This window comes from Centroberyx gerrardi, chromosome 8 (genome assembly GCF_048128805.1).
Source record: "Centroberyx gerrardi isolate f3 chromosome 8, fCenGer3.hap1.cur.20231027, whole genome shotgun sequence".
NCBI classification, from domain to species: domain Eukaryota; kingdom Metazoa; phylum Chordata; class Actinopteri; order Beryciformes; family Berycidae; genus Centroberyx; species Centroberyx gerrardi.
The window spans coordinates 1,572,148-1,598,140 of NC_136004.1; the positions used below are offsets into that span (position 1 = coordinate 1,572,148).

General features: G+C 41.1%; 1 protein-coding gene across 2 annotated transcripts in view; it reads right to left on the reverse strand.

The window, feature by feature from the left end:
* Positions 1 to 24,330, reverse strand: part of zfr (zinc finger RNA binding protein) — a 40,454-nt gene extending 16,124 nt beyond the window's left edge. For both annotated transcript variants that reach the window (XR_013505070.1, XM_078285432.1), the window contains exons 1-12: positions 24,228 to 24,330; positions 23,980 to 24,061; positions 14,848 to 15,130; positions 12,262 to 12,400; positions 9,241 to 9,456; positions 8,386 to 8,648; positions 6,335 to 6,538; positions 4,790 to 5,114; positions 4,210 to 4,391; positions 3,991 to 4,110; positions 3,620 to 3,765; positions 1,174 to 1,339 (exon numbers count right to left, since the gene is read on the reverse strand). Coding sequence is in view for 1 of the 2 variants with exons in the window: in XM_078285432.1 (XP_078141558.1) it covers positions 1,174 to 1,339; positions 3,620 to 3,765; positions 3,991 to 4,110; positions 4,210 to 4,391; positions 4,790 to 5,114; positions 6,335 to 6,538; positions 8,386 to 8,648; positions 9,241 to 9,456; positions 12,262 to 12,400; positions 14,848 to 15,130; positions 23,980 to 24,061; positions 24,228 to 24,264 (2,163 nt within the window). In the remaining variant the exon portion in view is untranslated. The remainder of the gene's footprint in view (positions 1 to 1,173; positions 1,340 to 3,619; positions 3,766 to 3,990; positions 4,111 to 4,209; positions 4,392 to 4,789; positions 5,115 to 6,334; positions 6,539 to 8,385; positions 8,649 to 9,240; positions 9,457 to 12,261; positions 12,401 to 14,847; positions 15,131 to 23,979; positions 24,062 to 24,227) is intronic.
* Positions 24,331 to 25,993: the final 1,663 nt, after the last annotated feature.

Sequence of the window (25,993 nt, forward strand, 5' to 3'; positions counted from 1 at the left end):
ACATGACTAAAGCATGCATGAACATATTAGAAAGTGAATCTGAGCTAAGCAGGTGACCTGCCAACACTCCTGAATATCTCCCTTATTTTAACCCTTTTATTACAGTTCACTTGTGCCGTTTGATCACACTGTATATTCCCTCTTGTACTCCTGTTAACCCGAGAAACAATGGCTACATACACACTGCAGCTAAATACGGTTGTCACTCCTCATTGGAGTGCTTAATCCTGTTGCGTTCACACACAGTTTGGTTATTAAGATGAGTGACAACTGCATTCTACAACCGAGCTCACCATCTGAAGATTCAAGTATTGACTACTGCATTTGAATGCGGATTCGGTTAGTCCTGAGTAGTGTGTACCAGAACCGAACTGGACAACTGGTTGTTACGTGATATAAGGTGCAACACTTGTTACGTTACGTAACGCAACATTATCACTGTTAATTTGAAAGAGACGGAGGTAAGTGTTAAAAAAAGCAGGTTTAAGCATTTTAGTAAATTATCACAACGCCACGTGGCCAATCAGCACTACATAACTGTTCAGTGCCCATTAAGGCTGCCCTTCTACCACTGTACCAAGTTTTGGAAAAATTGAAAGGGCAGTTATGTCTAAACCGGAAATAAGGGTTCGCCTCTTCTTATGCCTGCTGATAGGCACACAAAGTTTGATGATGTTATGTGAATCCATTCGGAAGTTATATGCCTTTTTATGAGAAGCCACAGTTAATCAGTTCTTCCTTGCTCTATAACCATAAGTTCCATAAGTTTCATGCAAATCCTGCTAACAGACAGATGGAACGGGCCGAAAACATATCCCCTGTCCAACTCCCTTGGCAGAGGTAAGAAGAAAAATCTGACCGTTGAGTCAAATCATGCTAGAGTGGGACAGTGCATGTGTGGCACCATATCACAGTGTTGGGCAATTTACAGCCTCCAATGTCTCCAACTAAAAAGTAAAAGTTTATTTAGAGCCCTGTAGTTATACAAGATCTAAAATATACTCGGCATAGATATTGAAATTCTTAATAAAATCAAGGCTGGTCGAGGAAAAAGTGAAACTTTCTTAAATTTGCTCTTAAAATCAGGACAAATTATCTGCATTAGAAATTGTGAACACAATATTTACCAAAATATATGGAAAATATTGTATAGCCATAATCATGCAGCCCTACCACAGGTCCCTGAGGCTGCAGGCCGGGCATGCCGGGCCGTACTCCTAGCAGGCCAGGCGGGCCGGGGGGTCCCTGGGGATACCCTCCATCAGGGATACGCCGCCGCTCATCCCAGTGGTGTTGCTCTTCCTCCATGCGTCTCCAGTACATGTCTTCCTCATAACGCCTGAGAAAGATAAACCAGAGTTTGTTTTTATCCCAGTCTGAATCAAACAGCTGTGTGCATATCACATATCGCAAATCCTAGTTTAATGTACATGTCTTCTATAAGTTTTTTCAGACAGCACATGCTAAGCCTAGGGTTATCTTAAACCTGGGCTAACAGTTGTCCCAGGGTTAGCTTTAGCGATGCACTGATATATTGGTTGAATTTTGGAGATTTTTGCATCGACTACAATCGGCGTATTGGCCATTGTTTCTCCCTGAGAAAGATTGCCCTCACATCACCATTGAGAGCACCACTGTGTTGAGAACCTAGGGGTGATCCTGGATATCCAACTGTCCTGCTCTGCCTACATTGCAGCGACAACCCGCTCATGTAGGTTTTCCCTCCACAAAATACGCAATATATGCCCGTTCCTTACGAGGGAGGCGGCACAACTCCTGGTCCAGGCACTTGTCATCTCCCGCCTAGACTACTGCAACGCTCTTCTGGCTGGGCTACCCGCCTCTGCCATCAGACCTTTACAGCGCTTTCAGAATGCTGCAGCCCATCTGGTGTTCAACCAACCAAAATTCTCACGTCACTTCCCTCTTCCGGTCACTTCACTGGCTTCCCATCTCTGCTCGCATCAAATTTAAGACACTGGTACTCTCCTACAGGGAAGTACATCGAACTGCCCCTCCCCATCTACAATCACTGGTCAGGTTCCAAACTCCGGCTTGTTCCTCCACCCTTGTAGATCGCCTAGCCCCTCCATCGCTACGTGACTCAGAAGTCGCTCATCCCGGTTGCGACTCTTCTCATCCCTGGCACCACAATGGTGGAATGAGCTCCCCCCTTCTGTCAGAACGGCTGAATCATTACCCATCTTTCGCCGGAGACTGAAGACACATCTCTTCAGGGTACACCTGGACCCCACTTGAATTAACATATCATATAACAATCTTCTTCCTCTTCCCTACACCCATTTGCCCTCTGTGTAATAATAGAGAAGTAGGAACCTACTTGCATACAATGTGGCAATGCCCAGATGTGGAGTTTTTCTGGTCTCAAGTGGCATCCCTGATGGGAGGTATAATTGGAATCTACGTACCTTGTACTCCGACTATTTTACTTTTAAATGATGATTTTTCATTATCTCTTAATTTTTCTAAGACAAGATTGTTGCTTCTAGGTATGACAGCTGCAAAGAAAATGTTAATACAGAGGTGGAAGCCCCCACATACACTCCATATTACTCATTGGATTGTCCTGTTTTATGACATAATCTCTCTAGAGCTTTCTATTGCCCGGTCAAATGGGGCCATGGCAAATAAAGTTGAGGTTCTGTCCAAGGCAATGGAGAAGGTTAAATCTATCTATATGAATCAGGTTGGCCAATAATGTTTGGTTCGCTATGCTGAATGTAATTTTTTTTGTGGAGAGTTATGTGTGTATGTATGTATAAATGTATTTGTATGTATTATGCGTAGGCATGTGTATGTACATGTATACAGTATGTGTGCACGTACAGTATATGTGTGTATATATTTATTAGTAGTAGTCTTATTATTAGTATCATTATTATTTGATTAGATTATTTATTTATTTTTTCATTTTTCCTTTTTATTTATTTATTTTTTCTTTTTATTATTATTTTTCTCCTATGCTATATGCCTAGGTATTACGTAGGCATGCATAGGGAGTTATCCGAAGCCAGCCAGGGGAGGGGAAGGGAGTAAGCTAGGGTGGGGAGGGGAGGGTGGGATAAAATGTTAGGTTTCTTTCTTTTTTTCTCTCTCTCTTGAATTACAATGTCCGCAACATATTATGTTATGGAGATGTATGGACACATATGAATGTGATACATGTGGGTATGTGTATATGATTTATTATTGTTACACCATAAAGAAACAAAATAAAAATTTGATCACAAAAAAAAACAATCTTCTTCCTCTTCTACTTTTAATAATAAAAAAACAAACTGATTCAACAAATGCTACTTATTCGTATTAAAGGCTTAGCTGATGAAGACTGATATACAGTTTGACTACTGTTGACAAAATGCACTATTTTAAGTCGCTTTGGACAAAATGTAATGTCACCAGTAACTTAACCAGTTTTATTCTTGTAACTACTTTACTGCTTGAATGTTAAATATTTATGTTTAACTTTGGTTAATTTCATTTACTGTTACTTTGGGCTACATTTAGTATGAAAGGTGCTATAAAAATAAAGTCTATTATTAATATATCTCTGCTCTTTAAGACAACCATTGACAGATTGCATGGACCTCAGCCATACCTCATCTCCATTCTCCAGCGTTCTTCCTCCTCTCTTCTTCTCCAGTACTCTTCTTTCTGCATCTGTTTTCTCATCTTTTCTTCCTGAATTTTCCTGGCCCGGATGCTAGGCTTCACCTCCACCTGCAGGTCCGGGTTCACCTTTTTCTACAAACCAGAAAATGTAAAACTTTAAGCCCAATTACAATTGCAGGGGTATGATATAGAAAACTAATCTCCCATTAGAAATAAAGGGACTCGTATGTCCAAAAAGCTTGGGAAAAAAATAAATAAATACAAAATAAAATTCAATTAAAATTAAAAAATAAAACATTTTCATGATGTGTCCTATGTAAGTTCTGGAGAGTGGTGCTATAACAGTCACCTACAAACCTTGTATTGCAGCCGATGCCTCCGACCTTTAAGATGCATCTCCTTTGCATTTGGATCGTTGAAACTACATTCACACAGCTTACAATGGAAGCGAATGACTTTACCTTCATCGTTTCGGACCTGGAAATGAGTTTCATATGCATTACACTCAAGATTAAAATGCATTATTGTTCAATGTGTAGGTTCGGTCCGACCCCATGTATAGGACTGTCAGACTACCTCCTCCACATAGTCGTGGCCGACAGGCTGGACGTCACTCTGCAGTACAGCCAGGGCTGATGAAGACAGAGAATCTGAGACTTCACTCTTGGTCTCCTGAGCAATTAATGAGGGCAGCACAGGCTTGGATACCTCTACCTTGGTCTCCTCCACCTTCGCCGTGGTCTGTAATTTGTTTCCACCTGTAATGGAGAGGACAATACCAGCATCATTTAGAGTTATAGCCCATTTACTACTGTCTATATGTAGTGCACATTTCCCCCAAGCAAAAGCATACCATGTGTCAGTGTTTCTCAGCCCGTCCTCAAGGACCCCCTGTCCTGGAACTTTTAGCTCCAATCTACTCTTGCACACCTGATTCAATTACAGCAGGGTTTCCCACACATAGAAAACTTTGTGGCGGCCCGCTACAATATCAGCACTGACCGCCACAATATATATTTTTTTCCATTCTTTAATTGTAGAACTGCGTGTAACGCATTGATTCTATAGCTTTTGTAGCCCGTAGTCTGAACACACCTTAACAGCGAACTGATAAGGCAAGTAATGCCCCCTCAACATTCAACAAATGTTTACTAACCAACAAAATTGATCTTGGGGGTGTTGACTTTCTTCACGGCTGTGGTAGAGTTGGCAGAAGAGAGACTGTTGGCTACTGGGTTCTTCACACTACCCACACCACTGCTGACTATGTTGACTGGCTTCAGATAGGGGGAGTTGGAGGTGGTAGGGGAAGGGTTGGAGGAGGAAGGGGCCATGGACAGAGAGGAGGTGGTACTGGAGCTGCCCAGGGTGGAGCCGGGGGTCTTGCTGGGGGCAGCTGTAGTGGAGGAGGGCATCTGAGTGACCACACTGGGCTCTGTGGAGGGGATGGGCTTGCCAAGTTTGGTATGAAGCTTCACTACCTGGAGAAGAGAATTCAGAGCATAGCTGGTGGTATACTGGACTCAAGTTCTAACACCATAGGTACTTAAGAAAGCTGGTTATTTTTCCTTTCACAATATCACACTCAAATCAAAACACTCAATCAAAAACACATTGGATATACAATAGGAATAAGATGGATCCAAACAAGTCATGTCTTTATTCCAAATGTAAAACTGAAATGGGTGACTATGGCTGTGCCTCCAGATTCAAGAATTTGGGGATAAAGTTACACTGGATATGGTCGATATCTGTGGACTTCATATCAAGGGCGCCAAATGCCCTATTTTAGGCCTTCCAGACAATAAGGTTCAGGGCTCTACAGTGCCAGCATTTCACTTGCATTTGCAAGGAAAAATGTGTGTTAAAATATGAAACATTTTTATTTTTTTTATTTAGGCACAAACATTTCTAAAATGTTAAAAAAAAAAAAACATAGAAACTTTCCATATTGTTAGAAAGGACACTGGAAAAAATAATAAAATTCAAAAAGTACCCCAGAAACACAGAGCTACTGAGTTAGCACATACCCCATGTGGGATTTCTACATTGTGGTGAATCAAGGAGAATGAAAAGAGAAGGCAGATCTCAAATTGGCACCCTCTGTATAATGGGCTGAACAACTGCTGAACTTGCCATACCTTAACCCTGGTCAGCTCAAATTTGCTCTTGTGGTATTTATTATAGTGGGAGCATAGACAAAGTAAAATTTGCTAGAAATGTATGTGGAAGCCAAATTAAAGGAAAAAAAAAAAAAAAAAAAAACACATTCACATTGGGGGGAGCATTCAGGACAATGTTCCCTCCAAGCTGTGTGTTCATGTACAAGATAGTTTGATCATCTATGTCCAATAATTTCACAATGCTCAGCTTATCCCACAAAATTTAGTGTATATAAAGATAGTTTGAAGGTTAAGGTGGCAAATGATATTAGAGGGTTCAGTGAATTAACACCCTTGCACACAGGAAAGACAAAAAAGTAGAGGGAAAAAATTATAAAATAAAAGTTGTACAACAAAAATGCAAATCCCTTATTTAAACATCTTAAAAGAGAAGTCAATTTAAGACAAATTTTAAAGTATTTTAAAGTTAAAGTTATATGGAGCTGCCCACACAAGACATTCTTGTTTTATTACCTCCCACCAAAGCTACAATAACCCAGCTTCAGGGCACAGATGTGATGTTACACTCATCTCCATACCTTCTGGTGCTTGGCTCCCCGGATGTGGGCAGCGTAGGCGTCAGCGCCAGTGCAGGAGACATCGCAGAGTTCACAACGGAGTTGGTTCTGAGCGCTGCGGGCCGAGACGCCGCCTCCACCACTGCTGCTGCTGCTGCTCTGGGAAACCTTTAGCGCCGCTTCCTTCTTCTTGTGCTTCTGGCCTTCCAGATGCTCCTTGTATGTCTTGTGTGTTTAATGTGTGGAAGGAGACAAGAGCCATGAGTAACACTAGTTGAAATTACCAAGTACTCGTTTGGGACACTGACAGTCAGCAGCCAGCGTGACACATTCTGTATGAACTACATGATATTTTAACAACCAATCTCAAATTTTATATTTTAAGCAGGACAATCTACAGTCAAATACATAATAATAACAATACATTGTTTTTCCATGACTGTCCACATATATCAACTATACTGAGGACAGATAAAAGACAATGACACCACCATTAAAAGCTGACTAAACCTATACACCGATAGTAGATTAGTGTCAAGCAGTGGTCTTCAATGCTGGTCCTCAGGACCCATCTTATCAGGGACTATTGTACACCTGGAACACCAGGGGCCTCATTTATAAAACATTGTGTGCGCACAAAACCGGCCTGAAAATTGCGAGTGCCACTTTTCACACGGATTTTCAGATTTATAAAAACAAACTTGGCGTGAAAATGTGCGCACCGCCATGGAAACTTTGACCCATGCGTGCGCACATTTTGGAGACAGTGGGAAACGGTGACTGACATGGCAAAGCAGTGAAATAAAGCAAAAAATGGCCTTTACACTCAGTTAACTTCCAGGCCGACTGCAACTTAGAAACCCCTCTAATAATAATAGTCCTTGTCGGAAGAACGTCTATAGGCTGCAACTAAATAGCGTCTTTGTTGCTTTAGTTTCAAACCCGATCATTTGTCCAAAAAGCATCTATAGATACAGAACGTGTCTATGCGTTTTTTATTCAAATCAAATGAATGTGAAATGTTGACTACGTGGTTACGTTCACTCTTTCCAAAAACAAAAGGCACATTTACGATACCTGGGTCAGTCGCAGCTCTCTCATCTTCCTCTCTAACTTTAAGTCAGTGTCAGCTGTTATTCTGGCACAATGCCACTAAATAACGTTTCCCCTGTTACCGAGGTGTAACGTTCAAGAGGCGAGAGCTCCGGTGTCTCCTCGCCCCGCCGGTAGCGGTGACACACTGTCACTGCGCAGCAATGCTCTTCTTGGCGTCAACCTTTATAATCGGACAATTTCTTTTTTATTTTTATTTGTATAAAGGGTTCGGCTCTCGGAGCTGCAGCATTAACTGCTGCTGTGACATGTTGCCGGTTGGTGATGCCTGAACTGAGGCCACCGGGGACATTTCTCTTTTCCGTCTGGCTCCGGCTTTGCCATTTTCTCACACAGAGTATGGAATGACAAGACATTTACATACACATCAGTATTCATTCAGGGCATTTCATTGACCATCTGTGGTTAATTGTGGGAGTTAAGGGGTGGAGCCTGAGGCTCGTGCACAACATTTCAAGTTGGACTGTGATTTATAAAGGGGAAATTGTGTGCAGGTGTGCGTACGCACGGTTTTATAAATCCATTATTTTTGTACGTTTTGTTCTTTTCCTCTTTTGTGCGCACGTAACCCTTTAGTGTGGAATCCACGGACAGTTTTATAAATGAGGCCCCAGGTCATTTCAATTAACTACTTGGTAGGATAGAAAACCAGCAGTACTCTGGGTCCTGAAGACCGCCAGTGTAAAGATGTAAGGGTTCGAAAAGGCTATGAAGAAAAATGATTAAATTACGTACAGACTTGTGCTGGCATTGCTAAGAGGAACCCTTTACCAGTTTATCTTAAGGAACAGCTCTGACTGGTCTAAGAGAAGGCTTCGAGTTCAATAGACAGGCTTCCTGTGCACTTCCTTTTTAAGCCTCTAGACTGTCTTAAAAAAGAATTCAAGAATAGGAGGACTGACCTATGACCACACTGGCTCAACAACTTAAGTATTGTCAGTGCTATGATTTTAACTCACCTGTGGGCCGGCACAGCTGATCTTACAGACATCACAGTAGTGGATCTGAGGTGGTTTGGGTGGCTGCTTGGGCCGGAGCTGCTTACTTTGGAAGGGGGGTTTTTTGGTAAAGGTGCTGCCTGTCCATGCCGCCGTGGCCGCTACAGCTGCTACTGCCTGCTTCTGTTGCTGTTGCTGTTGCTGCTGCTGTTGCTGCTGCTGCTGCTGATAGTAGGTGGAGGCTGCAGAGTAAACTGCTGCCTCATAGCCCGAGTACGAGGTACCTGGGAAAGGGGGGAGCTGAGGCATCAGCCCATCTATTGGCCATATTTCTAGCAATAATTCATCCAACTATTAAAAAGGGTCCTTCAGTGGTGACTTTTTGGCTACTGAGAGTTTTATACACTTGTAATAAGTAGCACAAAGCTACCATCTGCTTTGCGGCATTCATAGCCATTTTGACCAGATAATGAAAAGTTAGAATTGACACGTTATTCAACTGTTGCGTGCCTCTATCTTTAGTACATGAGCTTATGTAAAGCAACCTTTTTTTACCCAACCTCTTTACATTAGAGTTTGCTATAGAAATACCACTTCAACAACCAAAATAAAACAGACAGAATAAGACAGCATCATAATTACAGACTCACATAATAAATGAATATATAAATATTAAATAAAAAACAGTCATGTGACTGTAGTTACCAAAATTATTTCCATCTGTCCTTTTAATAAATGTGATATTTCATCCTTATTAATTCAATTCTCACAGTTGAAACATGGGAGTCAATGAACTGCTCGGGTGGGCTTCCTGGTTTTCCCAGCCCAGTTATTTTCACCATTCGAGACAGTGGCCAGGTAAATCTGAAATCTTACCAGAGTAGGTGACAGCGTTAGTGCTGTAGGTGGGGCTCTGGGAGTAAGAAGGGACCACAGAGGCGGCGGCCACAGGCTGGACAGTGGAGGACACTGGATAGATGGAGAAGGTGGACGTGGCTGGGCTGGGGGCTGCTGGCTTGATGGCAGTCACCTGCCGGGTCTGCTGAGTCTGTGTGTATGGCGTTACCCCCTGGCTGTATCCTGGTTTGGGGGCTGGATGACAGAAGGGGTGATTGGACCTACAGGTCAAACTCTGCTCATGGCTTCTTTTCATGATGCACACTAGCCCTGTTGGGACTGGCACAACACTGCGTGGGTGCCAGTCCTGAGTCCTTGCATTGAAGGTCCCATATTCTACACTTTCCAGTGTTTTATTTTACCTATTGAGGTCCATTCAAAGCCGTTTGTGTGGTGTCATGTACCAAAAACACATCTGAGCCTTGCCAAGAACAGGCTGTTTCTGCTGCTGTGGCTTTAAGGCTCATTAATATTAACAACCCCTCTGTTCTGATTGGCTAACTGTTTCAAGAGTGAAACGTGAGACACCACAGGCACGGCAACTAGAAGTAGGGAAAACTCTCCGGTATTACAGCATTTCTTTCAAAGCGGTTGTGCGGTTGTCACTGTTTGTAAGTCTATTATTTCTTACAAAAATGATAATGAGCGAACCTTTGTGACGCCACAAAGTTACGGAAGTCCAAACAGCTCGGATTGTGTGGATTTAGTTGCCTACCGTGCGTTTTGATACTTTAACGATGTTTAGATAGCACATCCAACTCCTTTATAATCAAAGAGGCAAGGGAAATCCTGTTTTATATAGAACCTTTAAAAACCTTGAGTTTTTGATCGTTCAGGAACTTTGACAACGAGCTGCCACTCTTCTTCTACGCCTCTTCCCTGTGCGGTGAGCTGGAAAACATGCTCTTTGCTTCCCCCCTTTGCATCTGCTCTTTCCACACACTGACGAGATGTTTTTTCCAGCGGCCAGAGGGGGCAGCAAAGAGCACATTTCTGTCCAGCTCGCTGCACAGGGAAGAGGCGTAGGAGAAGAGTGGCAGCCATTTCTAAGATATCCATATGAAAACAACTAGTACAAGCCACACAAAGGTGAGATTTTATACTTTATTTCAAATACATTCACACAATATGATTTACTTGTGTAACAGAAAAGGGTTCAAGGATTCCAGAAAGCTTGTCAGGTTGGCAAAATTCGGTCTGTAAACCTTGCCGTTTGTAGTCAAATGTTCCTGAACGGTCATAAACTCAAGGTTTTTAAATGTAAGGACTCGAGACCGGCACCCACGCAGTGTTGTGCTAGTCCCAACAGGGCTAGATGCACACATGTTCAATTAATTTCTCTAAAATAAATAAATGAATTTAAATTAATTAATTTAAACAAGTGAACATGTTGTCCACCACAAATGATGCAGGCACCCCTTTGGCCAATCAGTAAAAAGATGCATCATTCTTCCAAGTTTCATCACAACTGGACCAGCGGTGTAGCAGTTATGGCTTTTCAAAGTTTTTAGTTTAGTTCAGTATGCTAATTTGTTTTTTGGTTAGCCTCATGACAAAAAAAGACTTGCAAAAAAAGGCTTGAAAAGCTGATGCATTTTAGAGATCTTTGTTGGTCTCAGGTCCAAGAATATATTTTGCCACTGAATCGCTCTGCTTGAACAGAGGAGGCAATGAAAAAGCTTTACAATTAAATCAAATTCATTTTGTCAAAATGGTAACCTGTAATACTATTCTCTGCTAACCGATTTATAACTATATACTGCAAACATAGGGCGAACATACAAACTCCACACAGAAGACCAGGGAAAACTTTCCGAATCACAAGCTTGTTGCTGTTAGGAACCGGTGTTACACGCAGGATTTGAACCCACAATCTTTTGCATTGCGGACCTATTCATTAACCATTAGGCTACTGAGTCCACTGGGTGGCAACGGAGAGAACATCAAAAAAAATAAAAATAAATTAAAAAAAATAAAAATAAAAATAATAAAAAATAGGGCCAGGTTATACGAGTTTGTCCAACCTATATTTAAAGCCTTAGAAAGAGTATTTTAACCGTATTATTGCACTCCATTAATCAATTTAAACACGGCTTTACAGATATCATCTTGAGAGTACAGACATCATTTGTCTTTAGTTTTACACAGATTGATCAAACTATCTTCAACATATCACATTGTCAATTCTGCTGCTGCACATTTCAATCTACCCCATGCTCAGTTTTCAAGATATCATACATAAAAAATTTTTTTTCTCTTTATCAATTAAGGTATGACGATTTCAAAAACCAGGTTTTTTTTCTGTAATGTACAGTTTAGGAGGACAACACTGTGGGATCAGTCAGTTTTTGCTATAAACAGGGGGAGGCGACTTCAGAATCGGGGGTAGGTACCAGTGTGGTACTATGGTGTGGCATTGAAAATATCAGCTTCCTAACAGAAGGACATCACAGGTGCAATCATTTGCCTTTTAAAATACGTAATGCTTAAGTTAAGTTTCCATACCTAACCTAAAACATCTGGTTTCATTTGTACTCCAGCCATGATGGTAGAGGTTTTCACCTGCAGCCTGGCGGTGTTTGCTTCCTCAACTCCGCTCAGATCAAAACAAAATTAAGTGCCATTTCTCTTTCCGGTTACGTTGTTGGGGATGAGATATCACATCTGGGTTAAATATTTTGACCTTAAATTACAGCACCCCCATTAGACCAATCAGTGTAATATTTGGTTAGCTAATTTCTGGTTAACTGAAACACATTGCAAAGATGCATCATTCTCCAAGTTGTTGATGTCACCTGAGATTTCATGTTTTAGCAGTTCTCTGTAAACGGAGATCCCTTCCTGTGGCATATGCTGGTAGCTATGGAAAAACTAATGGACCAGACCAATTAGTCTCAAGAGCATGGATAGTCAGAACAGTAAAGTAATGGTAAATGGAGAGAATACGTAAATGAAAATGAACTGAGCCTGTTGTTGAGTCCCAGGGTATGTTAGGCGTACCTGTCTGGTAGTAGGACTCTGCTACGGAGGGTTGTGGCTGTGCAGCAGCAACAGCCGCTGTAGCAGTGGGCTGTTGGTAGTACTGCTTACTGTCATAAGCTACAGCCGGAGCTGTGGACCGAACGTAAGAGTAGGAGTCCTGCAGAGACCATACACACAACAAAACATAAGTTACATTACAATAAGTCATGTAATAGCCATTTGAAAATCTGAATGAAAATGGTCTCCATAAATCAAAATGGCTTCTTTGATGCTAGAAAAACTATGGAAGAAAACTACTATGGTAGAAAACTGCATAGATTCGTCACTAAAAACTTGTACACAAAGGTGTAAACCTATGCACATTTATTAAGCACCAACAGTTCACCTGCCTCTTGTAATTAGTAATTAATAGGTACATCTCAGTAAACTTGAACAGTGGCAGTTTTGCCAGCTGTTAAATTGAACATCATTTTCCAACAATGCCAAACCAGTCAAGATCATGAGGCACATGTTATTCAGCTTTTTCCACGTACAATATACTGTAATTGCTTTCTATTTTGAATGTCATCAACAGATCTATCAAACCATGGCTGGAAGTGCCATTTCCAACCCCATCTATTACCATCCTAAATATTTTTGAATGTTCTAATGACCACTCTGAGCATGTGGATTGATAGGGCAGTTGCATTGGTTATACACCTGGTTATACGTTACCTTTTTCAGCACTACTATATCCCACAGCCACATTCCCTTCAAAATATTCATAGGCATGGTGTGGAAATAAGTCCTTTTTGTGCAAACACATAAATGAGGACCTTAGACCAGGGCTCCAGACTAACTTTTCCACTGGTAGCACTGGTGCTACCAACTTTCTCAGTTGGTCGCACCAGCACATGATTTGGTCACACCCTTTTTTTTTTTTCCCTTTTTCTTCGTAAATCTTCATATTTCTCATACGCCACCGTGCCCCCGGGAACCTCCAGGAAGCTTCGACTGACGCGTCGAAACCTCCATGCTTCTGTGTCTCTCTTTCCGCCAACAGAACAGAGGGCTGTCAGGTGGACAGTGCTCGCGCATGTGCATGGAAATAAATGGCAATATGATATAAATGTATAAATTGTGTGTGTTTGTTTTGACTTACCGCGGTCCCTCTGTCCCAAATGCATCAAGCCAGCCGGTAAAAACTCCGCAATAAGGCTGCGTTCACACATAGCGTTTTTTCCCCAACCGCCAGCACCCTTTTCTCATTAAAAGCAATGGGAAGCGGCCGCAAGGCGCACAAAAGGCGGCCGCTCCCGAAAAGCGCTGCAGCCGGCGTTTTTTTCGTTAGAGCAGAGCGCTTTCAAAAGTTGAGAAATGTTCAACTTTTCAGAAAAGCGCCGGGTGACGTGAACCGCTTTTTACAGCCAACCAATTGCGATCACAGAGATGCTGGCCGTTTCCCATAGCAACAACAAATATGGAGAAAGTGAAAGTGCCGGTGGAGAAATTGGACATTGTAATAGCTGAATTTCCATTACCACAACAGCAATCTTAAAGGCAGTATGGATTATACTGGACATGTATTGGAAATATCTGGTAAACCGTTGCTTGTTCCACAACACTGTTCTGTCTGATAGAAGAGCTAACCAGCTGGTTAGTGAGCTAGCAGCTGCTCAGCTAACGTCAGGTGACGTTGCCGTGATCCGCTTTTTATTTCTCCTCACAAAAAGCGCTCGAAGCAGCACTTTTTCCACATCAAAAAACGCTATGTGCCGGAGGGGCACCAAAACAGCCTAATGATCATCATGCACGAATGCGACCACGTGAAATTTTAACTCGCACACTCTCAAAAATTTTGGTCGCAGTCTGGAGCCCTGCCCTAGACAGCATGCCTAAAATATTATTGGGAAATGGCTGTGCAATATCTTAGGTATGGACTAAAAACAGGTCTTTCCTCAACCATTGTTTGATACAAGAAGACCATTTGTTTTATATAGGCCATCTATTAAAAAAGTTATTAATATAATAGTTTATTAAAAAAAGATCAAAAGTTTGAAAAAGAAGCTTATATGCATCATTCAACTGCTTTATGATAACTGAAGCATCTGGACAACAGAGGGCAATTTTGAACCGATTCAAAGAATTCAAGAACCAAAAGAGGTGAGATCAAACACATTCTCTGAATATGTCCTCTGACAGGACCAATAAAAAAAACATTAAAAAAAAATACTCCTTAAATCAATTGTGACTGCTTTGAAACTAGTAATAAATCATATGCAGGCCTGTGCCATATGTGCCATCACTCCCTTCATAGAGTTCCATCATTCTCTACAGGAAAACAGATGAAGGGGTTGTAGGCCTATGCCCGCCCTATTAGAGCAAATTTCTGTTGATCTGGTTGTCCCAACAATTCAGGTTAGTGTTCTTGTAAAAGACCCAGGTAATTTGTGAGACAAATGATGTCCTTACACTGGACTGTGACACTCAAATACCCGAAACTAGAGATATGATCATGATGACACAAAAAAAAAAACTGTAAAATAGGAATCTTCATTAATTGAAATTAATGCAATTTGTGTATACAACAACCTTGGAGTGAAAGAAAAAAAAAATGCAGTGTACCTGATAGTTCTGGGAGGTGACAGGTGGTGGTGGTGGAGGAACTTCAGGCTGGCGTTGGGCGTAGCCATAGTCGGTGGCAGCATGGGCTGGCTGGTATCCTCCATAAGCTGCAGCGGTAGCGGCAGCTGCCACAGCTACAGGTGCCGGCCTGGCAACAGCAACTGTGGCTGCGGTGGGGGCATAGGCGGCCGCCACGGTATGCGCTGCCACAGGGGCTTGGTGCACTGTGTAGCTGGCCACTGTGGTGGGGTGGGTGTAGGCTACCCCGGCGGTTGGCTGCTGACTGATAGGGCAGGGCAAGAGAGAAGGGTCAAAAGTCAGTGAGGGTCAAAAGTCAGTGAGGTTACAAGGTGTCCTTAGGGAGTCTGGTGACGCATGTCTCCAGCTAAGGGCTACGGTTAAGCAAAAAACTTTTCTTCTTCATTCTTTTTCCTGTAAGAGTTGAATCTCTCTCTGAAAATCAAGTCCTTTATAAATGTTGTATCTGCCGTTTCTGACCAGAAAAATACTTCCATTATTTCCACTATTTCCATTTTTTTCCCAATCACCATTAGTTTTTCATTTTAATTTCCGTTTCTGAAAATAAAATAGAATGACCAAAAAATACTTTGACCGTTTTGTTAAAAAAAAAAAAAGAGCTTTCTGTCAATAGTTGTGTTCTATTTGGATAGGAACTATTTTTTCTCAAAGACGCACTACCTTCTAAGCAGGTGTAAGCATCCAAAAATAACTGCCGACAGAAAGCTTGCATATGCCCCTAGGTTTCTATTGCAGTAGAGTAGGAGGGGGCCGCCCGGTATTACCGGACGGGTGGAGCAGGCGGCTAGCAAAGTTATGGTTTCTTCCTTATAACCAATACTGAGACTAATGTGTGCTATGTAGGGTTGGGCCAGTTTCCGGTTTAACCGGTTTGATAGGTGTACATGCTTATACCAGTTTAATTTTCTACACACCAGCATTTGTCATTATGAGCCGTCTGGCAAATTAAACTTCCAAGTTTGTTTACTTATATAACCCTTTATCACAAGCATGTTTCAAAGGACTAACTATGTCTAACTGATCAACAGTCAACCATAGAAAAGAGTGATATAGGACAAACATCAGGAAGAGCAAGACACACAAAAACAAATTGCTATTAAATAGTAGCCTATATCAGCTTTTTTCATTGAGACACAATGATATAAACCTATTATCTACACACGCGGGCCACCTATGTTGCCATTTTCACCTCTTTTCTAAAGCATGTTGTCAAATTGTGGTATGGAACAAAGCTCCTCCTGTAGCCTTCCGAATTTTTTATTTATTTATTTTTATTTTAGGTATTCACAGCGTAGCTATTGTTTCTGGTCAGATTCTTATTATTATTCTTCCCCCTTTGGTATTGGCTCTAGCTCAGCATCTGATTGGTAGCTGTTTTTCAACTTTGGTGCACACATAGCACACCCCGGTAAGCAGGTGTCCTAATCACAATGGGCAACATATGCTCTGTCATTTTGTACTGCGCTGCAGTCTGTTCAGCTCTGCTATGTTTTTGCGCGAGCCTGTTTCCCACCCCCCTTGCAGTCCGGGTCCTGAATACATCCTCGTGCCCTGGCTGAGGTGAGTGATGCGCTTCTATTTCTGTCACTATCAGTCAGAATACGGTTTTACGTATCGCCGTCAGGTGCCATTATGTCGAAGCATAAATACAAAGAATATATTTCGGTTGGTTTCACCAAAGCGTTGCGAAATGACGAGGAGCACCAACAAGTTTTGTGTGGAGACGTGCTGAGTAATGAGAGTTTTAAAATGAAAACATTAAACAGACACCTCCAAACAAAGCACCCTCAGCATCAGGGCAAGCCAGAAGAGTTTTTCCAATACAAAGAAGGGAACTTCAAGAGACAGTGTTTTGACAGTGGAAGATAAGTTACGGTTACAATTATTGTTACAGTTACACTCTGTGTGTGTGTGTGTGTGTGTGTGTGTGTGTGTGTGTGTGTGTGTGTGTGTGTGTGTGTGTGTGTGTGTGTGTCCGCCGACAGGGGGGGGGGGGGGGGGACAACTGGGTCAGTTGTCCCGGGCCCTGGGAGGCCCAGGAGGGCCCTCTAATTGTCCATAAACTTCTGGAATATTTTGTCAACAATATACATTTGTGATAACTTTAGATAGTATTTATGAGTCACATAAATGCTGACTATTTTTTTATTTTCCAATTTTCCTTGGCAGACGGATGGAAAAGAATTTTACTTTCACCTATTAGCCTATGTAAAAAAAGTGGTTTGGTCTGGTCTGGTCACCTTGCGACCCTGTAGGTATTCCGGGGGACTTCTCTCTAGCTAGTGAGATTTCAAGCCATAAAATCTAGATAGCAACGGGTCAAATAACTGGGGAAAAATATCAACAAGACAGCAGGACTCTCCTGTCAACAGGATGTCTGCATTAGGTGAGTCTATAGCCTACGTTAGTTTTCGTAAAATATTGAAAATAGCGGCTCCTTACCGACCGAAAAAAGAGAAAAGAATATTGTTACTGGTGTGAAAACAACTTTGATGAAGTGTCTTTGACAACCTTCTTCTCCTGAACCATAAGCCTGAACCATAAGTCCAAATGACACCATTGGTACATGGACATACCCAAACATAAATAACGTTTTGCGTAATGATTGGGTGGCCACATTAGCGACAACACCCCTAGGGACTGTACCAAGTTTGTTGTTGATAGTCCAAAGAACGACAACACAGTATTAATTTCAATTTGTGCTATGCTAACCGCTAATGCTAGAAATTACACATTAACAGCATCTACTCATAAACCCATGACTCGAGGCTGCTTGCAGCTTTAATTTTTTTTAATTATTATTATTAAACTAGCTTGGCACCTCCCTCATTGTTTAAAAGCAGCGCTCACCCTCTCCCATTCCTGAAAATTTTCACATAATGGAGGGAGTAAACTTGCTACCTACCTCTTCACATGCCATCATTTGTGGCATACGCAACCTTCAGTGGGAGAAAGGTCTGCCAAAGCGGGACAAGTTAATCGGCAAGACTTATCCATAGGCATGTTTAACTGAACTATTTGCCCTTATGCACAGTGTTTTTCAATGTTAGTCCTTGGTTGGACTCGTAGAGCAGTGGGTGTATACCTTTTGCTTATTGTAATTTAAGAATTTTTTATACGGTTAACTATTTTTCCCTCTCTTTCTTCCTAGTAACCAACAAAAAGGTGTATAGATGACTTTCTCCTTAGCAAGTCTTCTTGACAAACTGCATTCTCCACTGCATTCTCCACCTTTTCCTAAAAAGACAGATACATTTTATTTTTTACATTTATGCTGCTTGATTCTGTGGTTGCAGGCAGTGCAGCATGTCCTGGGTTGCTCAGCCTTCAAAAACAGGTCTGTGTGATAGAGTCCCAAGTACCATGTCTGGTTCTTCTGCTCCATTGTCCATTCCCACTGTGGTCTTACATCACTAGTTTCACATTCACAACCATCAACATAGCCCTGGTGGAGTCACTTAGATTTTACATGCAGTTGTGTGCTTGGCCTTGAAAAATTAGGATTTGTATAAAATGTAACTGCTAAACAATTTTTTTTTTTTTTTTTATGAAAGGGAGGCAAGTATATGAAGAGCAAATGTTTTTCCCCTCACAAAAATACAAACATTACAAACCTATTACAACTGGCTAAATCTTAATATCTAGCGGGGAAATTTAGCCAGACCAAAAACGCCACGGCCTGGTCAAAAATAAACACCAAGGAAAGCTTTACAAAAAAGATTCTGACAACATAACTCCACAAATCCACATGAATATACAGTAGACCCAGTTCTTACTGTGCGTGTCAACATGCTTTAGACAATACTGATCACATAGGAAGCACTTTTATAACTATATTAAATAAGCAGGAACAAACCATGCCAAATGCATTTGTGGACATTGCTCAAATTGTACTCTAATTCAAAAGGCAATTCCAAATCTCTCTGTACCTGAAATCAACTTTCATCAACATCTTCCATCATCCAAGTGACCAATTTTCTTCCATTTCATTGTGTTAAGAGGAGAAACTTTGGGGAGTGGTGGTGCAACAGCAGTGCATTAGTCCATGGGCCAACAAGCTGACAGAGCAGAAAGAGCCATGCCCTGACTGTTAATGCCATAAAGAATAGACTTGGCTCTCCATGAATGAGCTTTCAGCTGTGGGAAATGTGCTAGCAATTCAATTCCAAGAACCTGTGTAAATCAAAAAACAACCAAAATACAATGCTTTAAAGCATTAAAATATATCTAACACCTCAAAGGAAACAAATACCGAAATTAATAATTGCACCTTAAAAAGGAATTAGTTGACTATATATTGACAAATTGGGAAACAGACAATGTTTGTTTTGTGTAGATGGGCTAGGTTGTTTTAGGTCAACATGATGGCACAACAGATACCATTCAAGAGTGACAACAAATGTGTCTGGTTAGCCTCCATTCTGAAACCACAGTAGGCCACAGCCTAGTTGCAAAAAAAGTGGTGAATTATTTGCTTGTGAAGGTCTAATATAGTCTACCCAAAAAGAATCTGGCAAAATTCTTTGTAGCATATATTCCATAATAATTTTGCTAGATCTTAAGGAACGCTCGTCCGTCAATTGCAGAACAGAATAGAGTGAAGGAAACTACAGCCTTCTTAGGTTTGATCCCTATACAACTATACATTCAACACGTCTTTCAACACAAAACTTGTTCGTTTTTAAGAAAAAAGTACTATACCAGCATTTTGCAAAATTCAATACTTTCTGAATGCCATCTATCAAAAAATAAAGACTGTGCCCTTAAGGATTCAAGGGAAAGGTGGTGTGGTGGCCGTTAGGCATGTCTCTGTGTGTAGAAGTGAGAGCTAAGTGCGTAGCTCACTATCCTCGTGGTTGTGGAAAAAGAGAAAATATTGGAAATGGCAGTGTTTGATCACACTAGCAGTCCCCAACTTACGGGGAAGCAGGACGCTCAAAAGTTAAATATGGCAGTATTTTGCCTGCAAACGCAACGGCCAAAACCACGGGTGATTTTTGAAGCCAATAAAAGGAGTGGCTGAAAGCTGCAATTCCTCTAATTTCCGCTAGAAGCCAGCCCCAAAAAGACTCCAAATCCCGCCCAACTCCATTCATGGCAATGGGACCACAGCTCAGCTTCTCACTCAAAATATAAAGTCAATAAATTTTTTTCGACAGGAGATTATGGTCTCAGTAGCTAATTTTACTTCTGCTAATATGTGACGATGTGACGATTTTCAAACTAATTGCGTCATTAAGAGGTATAACGATTATAAAACAGGGTTGTTTTCCGACTGATTGACAGGTCGCCTGTCCAGTGATCAACAGGTTGCCTATCACGGACCAATAGCAGGCGGCGCTGTGGGAAATGCCAGGCTTCGCTCTGGCTGCTCCAGCTCCAAAATATGTCAACTTGGCGGTGCTCGTAAACCCCAACTTTTGGCTTCAAAACGGCCCTTCAGAAACCTATGGGTGACGTCACACTCACTACGTCCATCTTTTTTTTACAGTCTATGCTGCAAACCCAACAATAAAGGCAAAACTGAAAATATTACTGCACCTGTTTGCAGGAGACGTTTAAAAGATTGTGTCACCAAACAAGCCAATACATCTAATGTAGCAAAGCATCTGTCCTAGGGGTGGGTGAAATGGGCAAAAAATATCATCCTGATATTTTCTGTCATTTTGACGATGTCGATATTTGACGATATTCTTAAGCTTTCATAAAAAGACAAGCGACATTGAACCTGGGAATTAAATATTGTGTTGTGGATTCAGAGCTTCTCCTCTCCCCAACAGTCTAATAATTTCTCTGTCATCCCTATAATCTGGCTTGTCACCCATTTTCTTTGTTTGTCTAACCCTAACCGGACAACTGATTGTTATGTGACGTTAAGGTGCAACACTCGTTACATAACATTATCATCGTTAATTTCAAAGAAAAAAAAAATAAAAATAAAATAAAAAAATAAATAGATAAAAAAAAAAGGTACTACTAAGAATATTAAATGATGTAGGCTGATAAAATGGGTTAAATGTGAGGAAACGGTTCTTCGCGAACAGCAGCATTTCACATTCCACACAGCTACTTGGCAGCACCCCTTTTGAAAATAATGATCGAAAAAAATAATAGCCAGAATAACATAGGCTAGAGGTTACAGTGTCTCTTTCATTACAGAGCATACAAACGGGCTGAATAATGCGGTAGCCTATGCCTCTGACGAGTCGGCTTCTCCTCTCCTCCGCTATACGTGAGGCTGCACTGAATATTCTCTCTCCTACAACTTTGAATTGGCTCATATAACGAATTTTGTTTCTAAAGTGGCTTATTAAACGAATTGCATTTCCTTATGCAAGGGACTAGGGCTGGGTGATATGGCCGTATTTACCCAGGTTAAAGTGAATCTCGATTTTCATTTTTACACATCGTCCTAAACCATAAATTCAAATTAATTGATAAAATCGATTTATTGCCCAGCCCTACAAGGGACTGATCATTAAATATGAAATTCTATACAGGCAACAGCTGTGGGCAATTTGTGTCATGAAAAGACGGACCTGCTGCTCCTGTCAAAAAAACAAAAAAAAACAAAACACAGGGGTTCTGTCTCCACCGTAGCAAATCGCCGTTCCACCGCATCTAGCAAGGTAGATTTAATTGTTTTCCTGCTGTTTTCAGTGCCGTTTTCCCGGCTTGCTGTGTTGCTTGTTGTTGTTGTTTTATGAGGTTTGTTGATTCTTCAATCCCGCCAACAATAGGCCTATTGTTCATTACGCATGTCATTAAGTATCGGTACTTCATCTTCGGATCAGAGTACTTTGGGGCCGGATCGGAGCCGATACTACAGATAGTATCACCAAAAATCAAAACCTCCCCATGACAAGTAGATAATGGAAAGTCAGTGAGTATGAGTGGTGTCCAAAGCCAGTGTGTGAGGGAGAGTCAACACCCCCATATTGGACTACAGCCTTAGTCCAATATGGGACCAACTGCGCAAGTGCAATGTCTCTGGCCAGCAAGCAACCTGCTCAGCCATCAACTGTCTTCATTCCCCATTGCGCTTGCGAGGAAGGCAGATGTTACCCTAGTGCAGTGGTTCCCAAACTTTTTCTGTCAGGCCCCCCTTTTATGATATAGGAACATTTTCAGCCCCCCCGCGACGACATCACCCCAAATGTGCTGTAGCCTACCGTCTTAGTTTTGAATTAATTGCACTATAATATATAAACTCTGTTTGTTTTACTGAAAATAATAAATAAAATCAACTTCCAAAAAGATTTGATAGTAGCCTATAGATTGCCTTTAGTCAGTGCTTTCTGACGCAGTGTGACGCGGTGTGTGCACCTTCATTGTAAACACTGGTTTCGAATTTTTGGACGTTGTATGTTGTAAGCCAGACACGTCCGGTGTGCAACCCCCTTAAAGCCGCCCCACCCGCGGATAAACCTGTGGGACCCGCGGGTTTCGGATTGACCCATGCATCACTAGTTGGGGGTGTTTATAGCAAAAGATTTGTAGCCCTATTCAGTAGTGGAAGATTAGTTTAAATATGCCATTTATTACAATGGAAAATAAAGAGAATGGGCCTCATTCACAAAACATTTCTTAAATTTCTTACTTTTGGTCTTAAGAAACATGCCTATGAAAAACCAATGTGGGGTTCATGAAATATACGCAAACTCTCAATTTTTGCGTATACCAGGTGTATCTGATGACGAATGCCACTTGTTCGTAAATTGGATGTGCGTGCCTGTTGATGCTGATTAGCATAGGTTGACGCCCTGGCAACTCCATAAAAGACCTGCTGACATACCATTTACTGACATACCAATCTAACACTACCCCCCCCCTCCCCCCCCCCTCACACACACACGAATATCTTCCATTATTCTCATCTGCCTAAAAAAAAAAAACAGACACAACAACAAAAAATAGCATGGGAAGACATCACTGCCATTGTACATTTCTTGCAAAGTAGACAGCGAAAATATATTCACTACTAATGTTTATATTTGCCAATATATCCAGTCACTAATACTTATTAGTATGTTAGCTACTACATCCAGTCTAGGACAGTGACCAACTAGCAGAGTTACGAACCCAGCAATGGATCTATATACGGACCACAGAGCATTTCATAAGCTAAATTGCTGACGTAAATGACAGTGCAGCACAACCAATCATACAGTGAGAGCGGCAGCTGCTCTAGTAGAGACACTTTGTGCTGTGAGACAGGGAGAGACAGAGAGGAGATGTAAAGTAGCGAGTGATGACAAAATAGCTTGTTCAAACAAGAAAAGTTGACAGAGAAAAGTTGATGCTGTTCAAAGATGATGGTTGCGCTTAACTCCATTTTTGCCAAGGTTCAAAACAACAAAAAGGCTTATTTCTCTCACTGAATGGAAAAGTAAAGGGAGGAAGAGGGAAAGATTAGAGGGACTTATATTCGAGGGAGGCGGTGTTGAAGCCCCAATATGCAATTGTTATGAGCCTGTAAAATTTAGGAATTTTTCATTTGTTTAAAATGATTTATATTTTCATCATTATTGGATCTCTATTCTCCAGAAAATATGTGATTTGGTTATTTTAATGAGTGAATGCATTAGTACAGAAGAGAGAACCAGTCTTGTTCTTGATAAGACTAAAATGTGCACTTTGTTCTTATATTTCAGAAAGAAACTATAAGCCCATTTACTTACTACAATTAAAAATTGGACTTATACATTGACTCGCGAAAGTGCATTAAACATTCACATGAAAAAAATTTTTTGAATTACATCCAGTTGGTTTCACTTAATGTTTTAATACAATAACCATGTAGGCCTATTAATCATAAAATATGGACAGTAGTTAGATATTGTCCAGACCTTCGCTATGTAGAAAATTTGTGTGACTGGACTTGTACTTGAATACCCCTGCACTAGGACTAGGTTAGGGGCGGTTAGCACTATGCAGCATAGTGCTAATCGACCCCTCCCCCAGTCTGAAACAATGGCAGCAGTGGGAAGCAGATCGTCAGTAAATACAGTGGGACCTAGGACACATACACGCTCACTTAGTTGTCAAATACGTTATGGAGCAGGTTGTAGTCGAGTAGCAGAGCCTACTTACCTGTACTGGGCAGCAGCGCCATGGGTAAATCCAAAGTAGTTGCCGGTAGCCATTTTGGCATCTTCACCAAGCCGGCTGGGCACTGCGGAGAACAGACCCACAGGGTAACGCTAAGCTAGCTGTTAGCAGCAGGCTAAAAGGAGCAGCTCCAAGGACAAGTCATAAACATCAACGTATTGCTGTTAACCTTACCAATACGCCCTTGTAACTACGCAATTTAGACTCCATTTGCTTTTAACAATACTTACCATAGGTGAAGGAGACCACTGGACATATGGGAATCATTGGGTTCCTATTCTCTGACGACGTCTGACCAGTAAACCAGCCTATTTATATTACATCTCTTACCCGGAAATGCCGTCCTTGCGCCTGCGCCGAGGATGCATGGATATTGTAGTTTTATCTAAACTACAATAAATAAACGTTTTATTTAAAGTACACAAACAATAAGTGTTGTTCAAGCATGCATAAATCAAAGGATTTTACATTAGCTTTTTGAAGAACCTCTTGCTAGAACTGCTACATATCCTATCACATATCACCAGATCTCCATGAGTTTGTTACAGTAATGTAGTGTGCAGTAGCCTGTAATCAAACAGTACATCAGGACCTGTTGAACTCGCTTCATGAGACAGGCCCCTGGCCACGCTATAAAGCAACACAGATGAAAATCAGAATCAGCCTACTTTTATAAATTAATAATATATAATTTCGAATTTTATAAAATATTTATAATTCTATAGCCTATTTCTAGCAATTATTATATAGGCTGGCCTCATATAAAAGCCAAACAAAAATTAACCTGCCAAACATCACTGGTCTATTATTAATGGTCTAACAATTATAATTAGGGGCTGGGCAGCTCTGCTGAGCCCACAGTGCATCAAAATGTTTTACTGTAAACGGTACTGTAACCAGCTACTGCAAATTCTCGCTAAATAAATCTCCAATGTTCATGAAAATAAATTACAAAATTTTGCTGTCATGGTAGATGAAGTGTGTAAAATTTCAGAATTTTATCTCAAAAACTGAATTTTTGACAGTATTTTGAATTCTGCCCTCATGTAAACTATTGCAGTCAATGGAAATAGAGTGTCTTTAAACATCAGTTTTTGGCTTATGGAGCAATCAATCTTTGTTAAAATAACTTACAGACTTCTCTATGTTGTCTAGACGAAGTATGCAAATTCTCAGAATTTTGTCTTGAATACTGAATATTTGACACTAGTTTGAAATCTGCCTGTAAATGCATGGACAGCTGTTATCAAGCACCCTGGTGGTTGGCTAAGTCATAGTGTGAAGCTACCTCTAATTTTCCCACTTCTTAGGTAGCTGGACTTGATCACAACTTGCCATTGGTGGCAAAGGTTGTGAGTTCGAGCCCCAGGTGAAGCAGAATAAATATGCTTATCCCTACTCAGGCATTGTGCTGTGTGGATTAGAGACACATGATTTCAAAGATGTTTTAATGATAATTATGGTCCGGGCAGTTCTCCTGATGGACCCTCATGTATTTCTCATTCATCCTCCTCTTCTTCTTCCTCCTCCTCCTCCTCTTCTTCCTCTTTCTCCTCTTCTTCTTCTTCTTCTTCATCTTCCTCCTCAAAATGCCCGGCCCCGACACTGCTGCGCAGCAGCTATAATTGTTGTTTGGCCTACAAGATGCATTTTTTTTTACAAACTATATTCAGCCCTGCTTTAATATCCCTAACCCATACAATAAAGTGTTTACTGAGTCATTATTTTCCAATTCCAGTTTTTCCAATCACACCAAATGCAATCATCTAGGTTAGGTGACTAACTAACTAACCCCAACCCTACATCTAAATGTATATTAATTTAAAAAGAACATATATCCTAACTAGGATAAAGTGACATTTCTACTAATTGGGCAATTTCCTATTTCTATAACATAATGCATGTAAGAGAAGATTCTCATGAATCAAGCAATTATAATTATAAAAGCAGTCATATTATAATGCTCATGAAGTTGGGCATGATATTTGGTGAATCA